The 15138-nt window shown below is 34.4% G+C and overlaps 9 protein-coding genes across 9 annotated transcripts; 6 read left to right on the top strand and 3 right to left on the bottom strand.

The window, feature by feature from the left end:
* Positions 1-2165: 2165 nt before the first annotated feature.
* On the top strand, positions 2166-3185 carry EIN_312020 (hypothetical protein; the record flags this gene model as incomplete). The annotated part of the gene is made up of 1 exon (XM_004183229.1): positions 2166-3185. One exon carries the CDS (start codon positions 2166-2168, stop codon positions 3183-3185), a length of 1020 nt encoding a protein of 339 aa, XP_004183277.1.
* A 585-nt stretch (positions 3186-3770) lies between these two features.
* On the top strand, positions 3771-4712 carry EIN_312010 (cell cycle control protein 50C, putative; the record flags this gene model as incomplete). The annotated part of the gene is made up of 1 exon (XM_004183228.1): positions 3771-4712. One exon carries the CDS (start codon positions 3771-3773, stop codon positions 4710-4712), a length of 942 nt encoding a protein of 313 aa, XP_004183276.1.
* Positions 4713-5149: 437 nt separating this feature from the next.
* Positions 5150-5557, top strand: EIN_312000 (U2 snRNP component IST3, putative; the record flags this gene model as incomplete). Its single annotated transcript, XM_004183227.1, has 1 exon — positions 5150-5557. One exon carries the CDS (start codon positions 5150-5152, stop codon positions 5555-5557), a length of 408 nt encoding a protein of 135 aa, XP_004183275.1.
* A 26-nt stretch (positions 5558-5583) lies between these two features.
* EIN_311990 (hypothetical protein) lies at positions 5584-7211 on the bottom strand (the record flags this gene model as incomplete). The annotated part of the gene is made up of 2 exons (XM_004183226.1): positions 5584-6261; positions 6456-7211. The coding sequence occupies 2 exons, from the start codon at positions 7209-7211 to the stop codon at positions 5584-5586; spliced, it is 1434 nt and encodes a 477-aa protein (XP_004183274.1).
* A 457-nt stretch (positions 7212-7668) lies between these two features.
* EIN_311980 (dual specificity protein phosphatase, putative) lies at positions 7669-9168 on the top strand (the record flags this gene model as incomplete). The annotated part of the gene is made up of 1 exon (XM_004183225.1): positions 7669-9168. The coding sequence occupies one exon, from the start codon at positions 7669-7671 to the stop codon at positions 9166-9168; it is 1500 nt and encodes a 499-aa protein (XP_004183273.1).
* A 596-nt stretch (positions 9169-9764) lies between these two features.
* Positions 9765-10379, top strand: EIN_311970 (hypothetical protein; the record flags this gene model as incomplete). Its single annotated transcript, XM_004183224.1, has 1 exon — positions 9765-10379. One exon carries the CDS (start codon positions 9765-9767, stop codon positions 10377-10379), a length of 615 nt encoding a protein of 204 aa, XP_004183272.1.
* A 361-nt stretch (positions 10380-10740) lies between these two features.
* EIN_311960 (lipase containing protein, putative) lies at positions 10741-12496 on the bottom strand (the record flags this gene model as incomplete). Its single annotated transcript, XM_004183223.1, has 3 exons — positions 10741-11634; positions 11828-12131; positions 12207-12496. 3 exons carry the CDS (start codon positions 12494-12496, stop codon positions 10741-10743), a joined length of 1488 nt encoding a protein of 495 aa, XP_004183271.1.
* An 825-nt stretch (positions 12497-13321) lies between these two features.
* EIN_311950 (hypothetical protein) lies at positions 13322-13657 on the bottom strand (the record flags this gene model as incomplete). Its single annotated transcript, XM_004183222.1, has 1 exon — positions 13322-13657. One exon carries the CDS (start codon positions 13655-13657, stop codon positions 13322-13324), a length of 336 nt encoding a protein of 111 aa, XP_004183270.1.
* Positions 13658-13885: 228 nt separating this feature from the next.
* On the top strand, positions 13886-15138 carry EIN_311940 (WD domain containing protein; the record flags this gene model as incomplete). Its single annotated transcript, XM_004183221.1, has 1 exon — positions 13886-15138. A coding segment is annotated over one exon (1253 nt), but the record flags the coding sequence as incomplete, so codon positions are not given.

The raw sequence follows: 15138 nt of genomic DNA, 5'->3' as shown, positions 1-15138 counted from the left end.
ATAATTAGGTCAGTCAAAAATATAAAACAAATTTCATAAAATAAACCAAATTTAAATTATTTATTTTTCTTTCATGAAAAATAAACAGCCATCACAAATTTAACTGGTTCCATCATTTAGAATAATATAAATTATTTTTTCATTATTTAATTTTCATCAATTAAAAAACCACAAAAATATTCTCAATTAAAAAAAATAAAAATAAACAACTAATAATATAAATGAGTAGAGCATCTGCTGATTATATTGATGTAAGAGATCCAGACGCAAGGGCCAATTATATCAACAACGCCCCAAACCCACTTCAAGGTGCACCACTAGAAACTCAGCCTTCAGAACCTTTCATACCACCTTCTGAATTAAAAAGACCAAGAGGACGACCAAAAAAAATTTGGACCACAAAGTGAAACAACAGATAAACATAGATACAACAAAATAGGTATTAATTTGAAACAAAGATTGGTGAAAGAATTTAGAGAACATCAAAATAAAGATCCAGAGGATTTTTCCCTTGAAATCGGAATTCCACTTAAATACTGTGAATCTTTACTTGTTAAACTAAGAAAGGGTGAAAATATTTATCCCAAAAATCACTAGAACCGTAAAAGCAGGATAACTCCATTTATACCTCTTGTGTACAAGTATCTTAAAGAATTGGTAACTTCTTCGATGGAAAAAACACGTCGAAAAATGATAGAAGTTGTTATTGTTGAAGGAATAAAAAACATAGATGAAGTTGAATACATTGACCCGGCAACTCTTGATACCTCAAAAGATAGATTCGAAGCAATGGAAGAAGATGAAGAAAACAAAGAAATATTGAAAACTTTACTTAAAGAAGCTGATAAGGAAGTGCCATCAGAGTCAACGTTCTTGAGAATGGTCAAGGGCCAAATAAAAGGAAACAAATATCAAGACATTCCCGTGTTATCTTTCAAACGAGTAATAAACAGAGGTCCAAATTCTAACACAGATGAAAACAAAGATAAACGAATCGAAGCTGTGAATAATCTGAATGGTAAACTTAATGCTGGGTACACATGGGTGCGTGTTGATGAAACAGCATGGACTATTGCTTGCACATTTGTTAATGGATGGAGCGAAGTGGGCAAAATGTTTCTCGACTAAATTAAAAAATGGTATGAGACTTTCATGCACTGCTGCTATAGACAGCGGTGGAATGTCTTATTGTGATTTGGTGTGTGGATGTAACGATAAACAAGTTTATAACGCCTACTTCAAACGATTAATACAAAAGTATGATGATGCTGGGATTAGAGCCGTCTTTTGGTGTGATAATTGCAAAATTCATGATGACGTGGAAGAAATTGTCGAAGGCACCAATCATTGTGTGGTCTATAATGCTGCATATTCTCCAAAAATGAATCCGATCTAAAATGTTTTTGGATTTTGGAAACGTCGCGTTGAAACAAAAATAAGAACATGGGAAAATCTTGGACACTTGGTAACACAAATAAAAGAAAGTTTTGAAGAGCTGCAGGTCCATGAAGTAAATGCAACAATGCAACGATGTCGAAATGAAGTTTGGAGAAAAGTTTATGCAAGAAAGGATCTTTAATTCAATACTATTTCTTTTTATGATTTTAATATTAAAATATATTTATATAATTTGAGAATATTTTTGTGGTTTTTTAATTGATGAAAATTAAATAATGAAAAAATAATTTATATTATTCTAAATGATGGAACCAGTTAAATTTGTGATGGCTGTTTATTTTTCATGAAAGAAAAATAAATAATTTAAATTTGGTTTATTTTATGAAATTTGTTTTATATTTTTGACTGACCTAATTATTTTAAATGATGAGTGAATTATTTTTCGTCAAGTCCAAATTAAACACGTGACAAAACCATTTATTTTTTTGACGAATTTTTTATTTTTTTGAGGAATGTATTATTTTAAATGGTGGCTATTGAAAACCGAGTGAAGGAAACTGTAAATCAATTAAACAAACAATTACAATTTTCATAAATTATTTAATTTAAATTCTATATATTAATAGAATAACTATAATAATCTTATTAAACAGTTAATATCGATCTAATACAAATAATATAAATACAACATAATTAATAATATATACATGAATAATTGATAGTAAATAAGTTATACTAACCCTACATAACAAACTTTGAAGTTAACAATGGAAAGCAAAGAAACAGGACCGTCCGATGTGTTTTCAAAAGACGAGAATGGCATTCGTAAATTAGATTTAGAATATGGAGATTTTCCTGATGACGGGTATGATTATTCGAAACACTTTGCTGAACGTGGGTGGGGAGTTTTTGTTCAACAAGATGGTAAAATTTTACAGCCAGAAAATCGAGGAGAGGACACTATTAATAAAGCAGAAGATATTCCAGATGACATTGATCCCGAAATTTTAGCCATGTTGAATGAAGCGGAAGAAGAGGGTTCCGACAATCAATTCGACGAAAACTTTTTAGAAAAAAACCTTTCTGAATTCGTTCAACCCGAAAAGAAAGTTTCTGAAGAAAAAAAAGAAGTTTCACATAAAGACTTAAGAGAGCTTCGAGCAATTGACAAAGAATTTGAGCAAACCCTAAATGAGTGGGATGACGATGGTGATGAGGAATATGAGAAATTTGATGAATCAAAAGTGACAGCAAAGAATCACAAAGGGAAATTAGAGTTCGAAGATGACGAGGAGTTCAGTAACGACTCAGATGAAAACGCAGAAAACGCCGTTAAGTTTCCGCATGGGAATCCCATTGATGACATTGACTTCGATGAAGATTATCTTGAGATTGACGACAACGACGTGAAGGCAGTTATTAAAAACTTCGAAATGACGGAACAAAAGAAAAATAAGAAAAACAAGAAATTAGCACCACAACGCCAACAACTCACACGTGAAGAGAAATTTCAACGGAGTAACGAGAAGGACATCATCACACCAGATGACTTAATAATCGACCCAAAAATCATTCTACAACAAGCGGAACGAATGGAAAGAGAAGAAGACAAAACAGAGAAAGTCGTCATCACAACAGTCATCACCGATGATATACTCCAACACCACGAAAAAGAAAAAATCAAAAAAGCAGAAAACAAAAACAAAAAAATTAACAAACCAAAAATCATCAAAACCCCAGTCAAAAAAACAGTCACAAAGAAAAAAACAGCAAAAAAAGAAATTTGAAAGGACTGAACTCGACATTCGATTATCAAAATTTTGGTTTATTTTAGTATTTTTTGTTAGTATATTTTACTTTTATTTTGGTTTATTAATAAATACAAATTTTGTTTTTTTAGTACGTATGTTATTAATTAATAACATTTTTACTATTAAATAAACCCAGCGAAGATACATTTTATTTTCTGTTTGTTTTTTAAAACTCCATTAATAGTTTAATATAGTTATTTTAACTATTATTTCTAATAAAAAAAATAAAATTTTGAAACCAGATTAGTTTTGTTGCTCAAAAAATCAACAAAAATAATGAGAACATTTCTATATCAGAGCACAAAACAAGTTTAAAAGTAATTTATTTCATATCAAATAATTTAAGCTCTGATAAAAAACTCGAAAACTTTTACCAAACGAACGAAAGAAAAAAATCCCAATTTTGGCGGGTTTAATCCCAGATAAACAATCTCATCAAACAATGATAAAACTCAAGTAAAAAGAATTAACAATAAACCATATCGAACTCACTCATTCACTCATTTTTTGCTTGCCAAAAAAAAGAAATATATAATACAAACTCGAAACCCACAGTCAGCGATGAGTGGTGTGAAGAACCTCGTCACCAAGACGTTTTCGACGTCATTCAAGCAACAAGAAATGCGTAGTTGTGTTCCATTATATCGTCCTATAACCGTGATCTTATTTTTCCTGATCACCGGGCTCATATTTATACCGATCGGTATCGCCGTCTTTGTAGTCACCAACCAATGTCAAGAGTACTCCGTCATGTATGTCGGGGAAAATTCCCCGGTGAACTGTAAGCCCAATGTCCCCTGTGAATTCACATTCACCGTGACCAAACCGATGAAAACACCTGTATACGTGTATTATGAATTAACGAACTTCTATCAGAACCATCGGGAGTACTTACGCTCACGCTCGAATAAACAATTGAAGGGCGCGGCTATCACGAAATACAACGACCTCTCGGACTGCGCGCCACGAGTCTCGCTGAACGATTCGACGAAGCCGGAAGACTTCTATGAGCCGTGCGGACTTGTTGCTGCGTCATTCTTTAATGACACGTTTAAGATCGATATTGGGACCGCGGGGAATGCAACGGAACTTGTATTGGAAAAGGATAAAATCAACTGGAAGAGCGATAAGAACTTGTTTAAAAACCCAAAGGAAAAGAACGGAATCTCTGTAGTAGACGATTATACCGACCCAGACTTCATTAATTGGATGAGACCAGCGGTTAGCTCGACTTTCAGAAAACTCACAGGTATTATTAATAACGTCGATGAAGTCAAGGGAAACATCACAGTTACTGTAGTCAATAATTTCCCCGTCACTTCATTCGGTGGAACTAAAACTATCATCCTAGCAACTACTTCCGTCTTCGGTTCAAAAAACCCAGCACTCGGAATTATTTATATGGCCGTTGGTGGGGTATTCGTCATCATCGCAATACTCCTGTTCATACTCACTAAGACGTCCCCACGAAAATTCGCTGATAAAAGATTCTTGAGGTGGTAAATCATGGTGTTACACTTTGTTAGTACTATTCTTATTATATGTATATAGTTAATTGGTATAGAATGTTATTTAATATCATGTATTAGTATGTATAATAATTTTTTAATCCAACTATTATTAGTAGTATTTTTATAGTAAAATATAATAAAATGTTATTTACTAGTATTTTTAATAAATTTTTAATAAATTTATAATATAATATTATTTACTATTATTTATAGTAAATTGCAATTATTATTATATATTATAATATTATAATATTATGAAAGAGTATTAGTAATAGTATAAATATTAATTGAATTAAATTACTTTTGTAATAATATAATTATTATAATATTATTATATACAATCAACAAACGACTAAACAAAGATATCGGCATGAGTTGCGATAGAATTGAAGTGATAAAAACCCGATAAAAGGAACTGGTATTAAGGAGATGAGTAACTTCCAAAAGCGACAACAAAACATCCAAAGACTAAGCGAACAAGATTTAGAGTTTTCGAGTACGTATGAGAGTAGTTGGCATTATCGATATAAAGAGAATAGAGAAATATATATAGGAGGGATAGCGCCTGAGTTGAATGAAGGGGACATTATTGTTGTTTTTTCACAATATGGAGAAGTGATTGATATCCATATGCCATGGGATAGCGAGGGGGACCGGCACAAGGGTTTCTGCCTATTAACGTACAAGAACCCTAAGAGTTGTGTGTTAGCTGTAGATAACTTGAATGGGATAGTATTGAACGAGAAGATGTTAATAGTTGATCATTCAGAAGGGGAGGTGCAGAAACACATCGATGAGAAGTATGGGAAATACAATGGGCGAAGACCACCAATGTAATTCAAATGTTTGGAGTGAACAATAAATTACTTTTGAAAGACTAATTGTAAGAGGGATGCCCATTTAACGAGACTAGAGTATGTCGGGAAAGTGGAATACGTCTCTAAAATACTATTTAAAGTGATTTGCGTCACTTTCAGAGATACCGTCGACTTCTCCGCATTGAAAGTGATGAACCCTTTGCGTTGTAAAGTAATTAGAGACTTGACGTGATAATCAGAAACCGTTAAGAATGACTCTTTAATGTTCTGAAGTGCTTCAATCCCATTCACATTTTGATATAAGAAACTACAGAGCTCGCCTATCCCCATCACCTCGTTCAATTCAATCTGTGAAAGGCGGAAGATCCCCATCAGCATGACAAAGTCAAAAGGGGTGAGACTTGATCCTCCACTTTGAAAGAACATTTGAAGCGAATCAAGTACTCGAAACTCACTCTTCTTCTCAAAGTATGGGCGATTTAAGAGTAAAACCTTCTTTGAAAATTGACGAAGGGCATTCACACTACAATTCATTTGGAAAAGGTCCTCTAACGTCGTATTATACTTCTCTTGAAGCATCCGGTTCCATTCCGTTTTCGTCGGAAAGCTTGTCATTTGATAAAAGAGCCGGTTGTATTCTATATACGTCGTAGGACCATGAAGACCTATCAAACTTTTCCCAAACGAAATGCGCGAATTGACTTTCTTATCAATAAAATTATCCTATTCATTATTATATTTTTTACTATATTTTCTACTTTGGTTTATATACTATATTATTTTAATATTTATACTATATATTATACTATTTACTATATGCTCTGATATTTATAATATATAAACTATAAAATGGAATCTATCTGATGGACGATAGTATTGCTATTATTATACTAGTTAGTAATAGTAAATTGACAAACGGTAAGAGATAGAAAAATAATAGCGATGTGATTGTTATTAAATGCCGTTAAAAACGAATCGGTGACTTCATAAAACAAATTCAAAAACTTCTTGAGGAAGACGTCTGCGTGTGTGATGATGATGACGAATCTGAAACCGGAGATGTTCTTTGCCCAATTGAAAAAGACTTTGAAGCTTTGAAATTTGCGGAGAGGAGTTTTGAAGCCACAGCTCTTGAAAATGGTTGATATTTTGAGTGTCAGTGTTTTAAAGAAATCTTGAGGAGAAAATAGAGTGAGAGCATTAATTGAGATGTATGAGATTTTGTTTGTCGTTTTTTGATAAATTGGGAGTGGTGGGAACGTCTCAATTGTGGATTGAAAACTGTGACTGGGATTGAGTGCGAAAAGTCGTGAGAAATTTCCACTTTGAGAACTTTGTGTGGGTAAAATCTGAGAGGAAGAAAGTTGCGAAGGAAACACTACAGTTTCTTCAGGGTTTTCCTCTTCAAAATCACAAAACTCAAGTTCAATGGAATCTTCAAGAGAAGAATGAATCTCGGGACTCACTGGACGGCTTCGGTCGTTTTGTTGTGAACAAGAGAGAACGTCCATGATCTGTGACAACTCATTTTCTTCGTCCCCAATCACAAAGGAAATCGAGCCAATCTCCTCCTTGTCTAATTTTCGGATTTTTTGTTGAAGTTGACTCAAACATTTCACATTCAAAAAGATTGCCGTGTTCAACTCATTCACTCGCTCAAACACAATCTCCATCACTTTTTAAAGTTTTTTCAATTATAAAATTATTGCTTTAATAAATGTTATATATAACATTTGAATGGATAAAGGTTATTAAAATGTTATATATTTTTGATTTCTGTAAATTATGACTATAATTAAAATGCTATTAAAATAGAATTTGTTTTTTGATTCGCCTTTAAATTTAAACAAAATAAAGAAAAACAAAAAGCCATTTGAAATGAATTCCCGAAACTTCAAAGCCACCAAGTCAGTTTGTATTTCAGATAATGGTTGTTAAATATAGTTCAATATATTATAATTTATGGTAAAAAAAACCACAGATTCTTTTATGTATTTTGGAAGTATTACATAACATTTTTTATACAACAAACAACGATGACGTGAAAGCTTTTTTATAGTAAATATATAATAACAAAAGCTATAAAAGTTAATAAAAAAAGAGAAACTACAAAAATTTGGCAATCACGAAATGCAAGAGAAATGGAAGCGCGGACTTAATAAGAGAGCGTACAACGTTCTCTCTGTACCTCAAGCGCTGATGCCCCAAATGTTCGAGTACATCAACACCATCGAGCCGTCGTTGGAGTACGTCGACACGACATCGGAAAAAATAACAACTCTGGACGGGTTAGCCGTCTTTACTAATCTTACTGGTCTTTCTGCGGAGTTCAACAACTTGAAGTCACTCAACGCACTCCCTACGTCTTTACAAATGCTGTCACTCCACCACAACGATTTGACTTCTTTAGATATTATTTCAACACTCACAAATTTGACGTTTTTAAACGTCGCGTGTAATAAATTGAGCTCATTAAACTATCCACTCAGTGTTAAGGTACTGAATTGCTCAGACAACCCACTGCAAAAGTTAGAAGGAATGAGTTGTGTAGAGAGCCTCTCTATTAGCCGGACGCTTGTAACCGAATTGAAGATAGAAAATGCAAAACTAACAGCGCTCGATTGCTCTCAGTGCACGTTTTCGTCGCTTGAAATTAAATGCGACAACCTCACTACTCTTGTTGCAAACGGCGTCGAATTTTTCGTTGACAAAACGACACGCAAGAGCGTCAACTTCGCACTACAAAAAGTCGGCACCGAACACCTTTGCCCACAGAAATTGGCGTTTGACTTTCCTCTTGTCCTCCACACGTCACAGCTAGTGTCTCTCAAAATGAGTTTGTGCCGTAAAGAAGTCATCGAGAAGTTTTTGTCTCAAATCCACTCGTTACAACACATCGAGCTTGAGTTCTGCAATTTGTACATGTGCCCTGACGATCTTTTCAAGTACAAGGAATTACGAACGATCGATTTGAAAAACAACCCCCTCTCGGTCATCCCAATCCAGCTCACGACACTGACGAATATGGTCACTCTCAACTTCTCGAACTGCCCAATCATCGATCACCCATCTTTCAAGCCGCTCGTCAACTTAAAGAGTCTTGGGTTGAGTTTTGAGTCCGGCAGGGTGAAGACGGGCTTTGAAGAGAAGAGGCCTCGGAACTGCAAAATTGAGATCTCGTTGTTTGGGTGTTGCGACAAGATCATCGACGGACTCTTTCTTGGGAATTACCCAAATGCTCTCAACAAGACCTTTTTGAAGGAGTGCGGCATCACCCACATTCTCTCCGTGGCGCCTTATCAACCGATGTACCCCGGCGTCTTCACTTACAAAGTAGTTAACGTCATGGACAACACAACAGAGAACATCGCCGCGGTGTTTGACGAATGTTTCGACTTCATTGAGAAGGGGATGGAAGCGGGTGGTGTACTGGTCCATTGTTTTGCTGGGGTCTCTAGAAGCGCGACAATCGTTATCGCCTTCTTGATGAAGAAGAACAGATGGTCCCTTAAGAAGGCTACAAACTTCGTCCGCAACTGCAGACCAATCATTGCTCCAAATCCGGCTTTCCAACAACAACTGGAAGTCTTCGGAAAATCTATCCCTTCATTCTCCTGTATTCTCGTGTGATTCGACACAGAGTAAATGACAACTTTGACGTTTTTCTCAATTAATGTGTATTATGTGTGTTTGTTTTATTGTACTATAAAGTTATTATAATCTTTATTATTTATTTAATACGGAATAATTAATAAATATTAATTATATACTGCTTTGAATCATGGTAAAGTTTTAAATTGTTTAATAACGATTTTGTACTAAATTTTTATTATTAAACAACTTATTTTATTTAATAATCATTATTAGTATTTTTATTAAAACAATAATTCAATTTATTATATAAATTAGTAAATGGTTTTTAATGAAAAACTTTATTATTTTATATAATATTATTATATAAAAAAACAATTATTTAATTCTAGTTTAAAAAAAAACAAATTAAAAACTAAAAATAACTAGTTATATGTTCTATTCAAAACAATAATTATAAAATTAATAATGTATAGTTTTTTTTATTATATAGATATATAGTTAATATTATATTATTACTAATATAATATAATAATTATTATATTGATACTATAGTAAAAATTATAGTAGATAACAAACAAAAGAAATAGATACAGATATTACAAGTTTATAGTATAGAACTTAGAAAACCAAAGATGAAATCGACCCAACTCATTGCTGTAGATGCACTCTTTCATTTGTGTCTAGTTCCTTCACTTCTTTCGATATTTGGGAGTCCAACGAGTGGCGAACGCTATGTGAAAATACCGACGTATGGACCTCTTATAACGTACGTTTTGTTTGGACTGACGAATATAGTCGTTCACCCATTTCTCGTGTTTTTGGCGTTTGAAAAGACCAAACCGAAGAAGTACTCGATCTTTGAGTACATTATTTCTACTCTCTTATCGGCCTTAATCACGTTTGTTGCAATTTTCTTATTAAGAAGTCAAATGACACATTCAATACTTCATCTGCTCTTGTGTTCCTTGGGGATCGGAGCTTATGCAGCCCCTTTGGTTTTGGTCGCTATCAAAAACTCAATAGACCAAAAGGACGAAAAACACTTCTTGGTATTCCCAGCTCTCTTCACTCTCGTCGTGTTTTTCTTAAGCGCTTTACCTGGATCCTTGGACCATTATAGCCCTCTCAAATTCTTCCCAACACCACTCTTCTACGCGTTCGTACCTGCTACTTTCTTAAGTGACATCTACACCTACATATACTACCTTTACGTCGAAACAACTCGCTCAAATAACTTGGATAAATAACTCTTCCGTTATTTCAGTCAATTGAATTTTATTAAAACTCATTCAAATTTCATTCTAATATAATTGATTATAATTTATATATTTTACTTATATAATTTATATTAATATACTATTATATATATTATAAAATACTAAAAAAACAATATTTAACTATAACATTTACTATAAATTACTATAAATCAATAGAATTTAGAAAAATTTCTTATATTTTATACTATAATATATACTATAATATATTATAATATATACTATAACATATACTATAATATATTTTATTCACACTCCTTTTAAATTCATTACTAAAACTTATTAATAAATTAAATTAAAATATCTACTAATCGTGTTCTTTATAAAAATGTCGTTAACTTTCAAACTGATTTGTCTTGTCTTGAGTCTCCATATCCTTTTGAAGCACTTTTTCATCAGTCTTACACTTCAAGTCTTCCTCATCGTCACTTTCTTCATAACCGTCGATGTCCATTCCTCCCAAATTAACTAAACACTTGAGTAACACGCGGACATATGAATGAGGGATGTGGTCTATTGTTAAAGTAGTTCTTGGGATGATTCTTCCGTAACACTCATTTGGCACTTCAAACCACTTTGGCTTTTTGTCATCAACATGATATGCCCCACGGAAGTCCCAACCTTCCAAATCGAAGTCACCGATTTTAGTGAGGGGGATGGCGACATTTGTAATCATCTGTACGACTCTTCCTGCTGGGAGACACGGGGGATGAGGTGTTTCAATTTGTGCGATCAAGACCTTTAGAACATCTTTGTATTGATCGATTTTGCGATACGCTATTGTAGTTGGCAGTTCCGTTTGTTTAATCGACCCAAATAAAATGTCTTTCGAACTTGTCCCAACAACTCGCTTAACTATTTTAATCATCTCTTTGTAATGCTCAAAACTCCCCAACGACAGTCTTGGGACTATATCATTATTATTCACAAAGGACACAACCATGTTCTTCAGTTGTTTGCATGTCGCAATCTCTCGAGTAAAAGCAGCAGCAGGTGCCAGTGCAATGCACTTCAAATCCCAATCGGGGTGTTTCTCTAAAAATAATGCAGACGTGACTACAGCAACACCACCACCCAAAGAATGTCCTACTATTAAGATTTTATAATTCGGATAGCGCTGGTGAAGATGACTGATTTTAGACTCGATCTGCGTCACCTTTCGAAGGGAGGACTCGTAAATACCAGAGTGGCAATACCCTTCAACTCCAAAGACTGTGACAGGTTCTATCTAGTTATAAATATTAATAAGACAATTATAATTGTTATTTCATATTATATTATAATATTATAATACTATATTAAAATAAAAGTAATATAATTTTTATCTCATATGTACTATATTATAATGGTTATTTAACTATAATAATAATAATAATAATAATAATATAATATTATAATAATAAATTGAGTGAAAGACAAACAGTGGCGACTAAATCGGTAAGAAGGTCTTGTAATGATAAAGTGCCGCGGAAGACTAACACAATGCAATTCATTTCCCGTTTAAGACACAACAGATGTGACGGGTCGAATGTTGTGCCGGAGACAAACTCGATGACTTCCTCCTTCTCTGTTTTTGTGTAATTTAAAAAGACGTTTAAAGTGAAGTCGGTAGTAGTCAACGGAATGTCTTCTATGTCTTTGGGATTTAATCCAGCAATGCCGTAGACACCGACGACCATGCGAGTCACTTGGTATAAGCGCTCGATGTCTTCGGGACTCAACTCTCTGCGTGTTATATTTTTACTATTAAAGTATAGTTCTGTAATTAATAAGAAACTAGAAATCTATGGATGGACAAACAAAGGTTTTATTGACATAAGAGAAGTGTCTACCCCTTGGTGTTCCATATACACTTCATCGAGGAGTTGAAGGTTGAGCACATAGAGGTACAAAGTCCCGACAGTGATATCAAACGGGTTCATTTCTTTAATATTGTTTTTGACTAAGTCACAAATAGTACTTAAAGCATTGTGTGTCTCCGCAGAGAAAAGCTTCTTCGACGTCGCGTCAATCCCTTGAAACACAAGTCCTTTGAACTTTCCAAGGACTGACGCTTTCTCTCTAACCTCTTCTTCAACTTCATTCGACATATCTTTTTCAGTCTAAAAATTACACTCATCATTGACAATTTGGTCCCACATCCGTTGATTGAGTATTATAATTTATTTAATAGTAAAATATATTATTTGATATCATTATATAGTTAGAAGGAGTAAGATATAGTTAAATATATTAATATTATTAATAATATTAATATAAACATTATATTATAGTATAATATATAGTATAATATATAGTATAATATATTGTTTATATATAGTATATATATAGTATAATTACAAGCATAAAGATTTACATCGTTTAATGTGATAAAAAGAGTTGTAAAATACGTTTTAAATGATGAAAAAGTTATAAGAAACCCTAAATCAAAAACGCATAAAATCAAGGGAGGAAATGGACTTACTCTTTCTTTGGTTGTTTTTTAGAGATCTCGACGCAGTGGACCTCCTTTGGGATAGCCTTTTTGATTTCCTCGGCTTTAGCCTTGTCAGTGCAGACATAGGTGTACAAGTATTGGGACCCTCTCACCTTGAATTTGATATTGTCTCCGTTGGTCTTAATTCTGACGGCACGGATGCTCGAGTTCTTGAAGAGTTTCAAGAGTGCTTTGATGTCTTTGACCTGCTTTGGCTACCTGTGAGTCGATTCCTTATGTGTTACACTAGAACAAACCATACCTCCCTTCCTTTCACAGTTCTGAGGGTTCTTCTTTTTAGGTTTTTACTCTCGTCGTGTTGTATCAAATAACATTTTAAAATAATAGAATGTTTTATATAATAGTTTAAAAATTGTTTTATATAACATTTAAATATTTTAAAAATGTTATATATAACATTTTGTCACACAACAATAAATTACAAATGTTTTTCGGCGTAAGTCTTTGGTGGGAGTGGTGGGGGGATTGCTGGCAAAGGGGGCCGATGAGGTGGGGGATGGACACAAAGGAAATGAGCCTTTCGCGAGTTTTTTGAGTAAGAAAAGAGGATAGAAGAGTCAGAAGAAGAAGTTGATGGGTTAGTAGGAAGGAGAGGTTCTGTCAATTTTTGCATTGAATTAAAAGAAGTCCCAAAACAGAGAACAGAACACTCCGAACCCGACATAGCGCGACGGGGAGCTTGAACAGGACGGGAAGGGAGAGGTGGGAAGAGTTGTTTGTAGACCTTTGATTGAATAGGTGGTACTTGAGCCATCGACACCGTTTTCAAGATTTCGTATGAAAAGTCGAAACCAATTTTGAGTAAAAAATATCAGAAATAGATAAAGCGAGCAAATATTTTAAAGAAAAAGCTTGTCAATTAGAAGAAAAAAAGTGATAAAAATACCTAAGATATTAAAAAAAGGAGAGATGAAAAGAATCCCACGACGAATAACATTTTTGAGAGTCAAGAAAACCCTAATTGGAATTTGAATTCAAAAGGATGAAGTGCCACTTGACGCGCTACGGAAACATTCAGCCGTCGACGATAGAGTCTCTGACGTACTGCCCGACTGGGAAATATTTAGCGTGTACACGAGAGGAGGGAGTAGTTGAGATTTACTCTACAACACGTTATACCTTACTTCAGCGTTATCCCTTGTCACCTATAAAAGGTTCCTGCAAGAGTAGTTGTTGGGATGGGGAGATCTTATATGTCGGTGGTTCTGCGAAGAAGGTATGGGGTATTAAAGTCTCCGAAGGGCGTATAGTGACCACATTGAATATCAGTGCCAAAGTGACGTGTTTGTCCTTCAACGGCTATTTGTTTGTTGGGACTGAGAAATCTGCTGTTGAATTTTACTCGAAGTCTGAACACGATTCGACTTCCTTATGGTCGGAAGGGCTATTAAATCACTCGAAAGGGCGAACGACGTGTATCGATGTGTTAGGTGATTCCGTCTTTGTAGGGACCTCTGAAGGGTTAGTCTTTGGATGGGTAAAAAAAGGGAAAAGCTTTGAATTAGTATTTACAGTATATTCCACTGATCCGATACGTGAAGCCAAGTACAACTTATCCCGTCACGAACTCAATTTTAGTCTTCCCGAACAAGAAGATATCAAGAAAGAGCAGTGGGATTATGTAGAAGTACCTCAGCGGTATACACCTGTTTGTGCTTTGAAATTGATAGATGCGATGACTGTAGCAGTTGGATCTTCACATGGGAAGATTCAGATATGGGACATAATGTCTATGACTATAATAGCTGAGTTTAAAGAGCATCAAGCTGATGTCTTATGTTTTGCTTTAAGTGGGACTACATTATATGCTTCTGGTGTTGATCATAAGATCGTAGAGTTCAAAGAGTGTGATGGGCGATGGAAGAGTCGGAAGAGAGTGAGATATCATACACATACTGTTAAATCTTTAGCTGTGAATCAACATCATTTAGTATCTGGTGGGGTTGATACTACTTTCTTTGTCTTAGATAACAAGAACATCGACTCGATCATTTTAAGACGTTTCCCTTTCGGAAGAACAAATTCTGCAGTTCATATTTGTCCAGTTGCCCGCATTGTAGTGATGCTCGAGAAGCCAAATGTGATTTCCTTTTATACTCTCCAACCTTCAGAACCCTTTTCAGATCATTCTTCCGAGATCAAAAGTGCAGACTATGATTTGCTCTATCAAATCGTCCTCGCTAAAGACTGCCAAGTCAACTGCTTCACCGTCAACACTACTTGCTCACAATTATT

The sequence above is a fragment of the Entamoeba invadens genome (genome assembly GCF_000330505.1).
Source record: "Entamoeba invadens IP1 unplaced genomic scaffold scaff_1105074726457, whole genome shotgun sequence".
Classification (NCBI taxonomy): domain Eukaryota; phylum Evosea; order Mastigamoebida; family Endamoebidae; genus Entamoeba; species Entamoeba invadens.
This window is presented reverse-complemented; position numbering and strand designations above follow the sequence as displayed.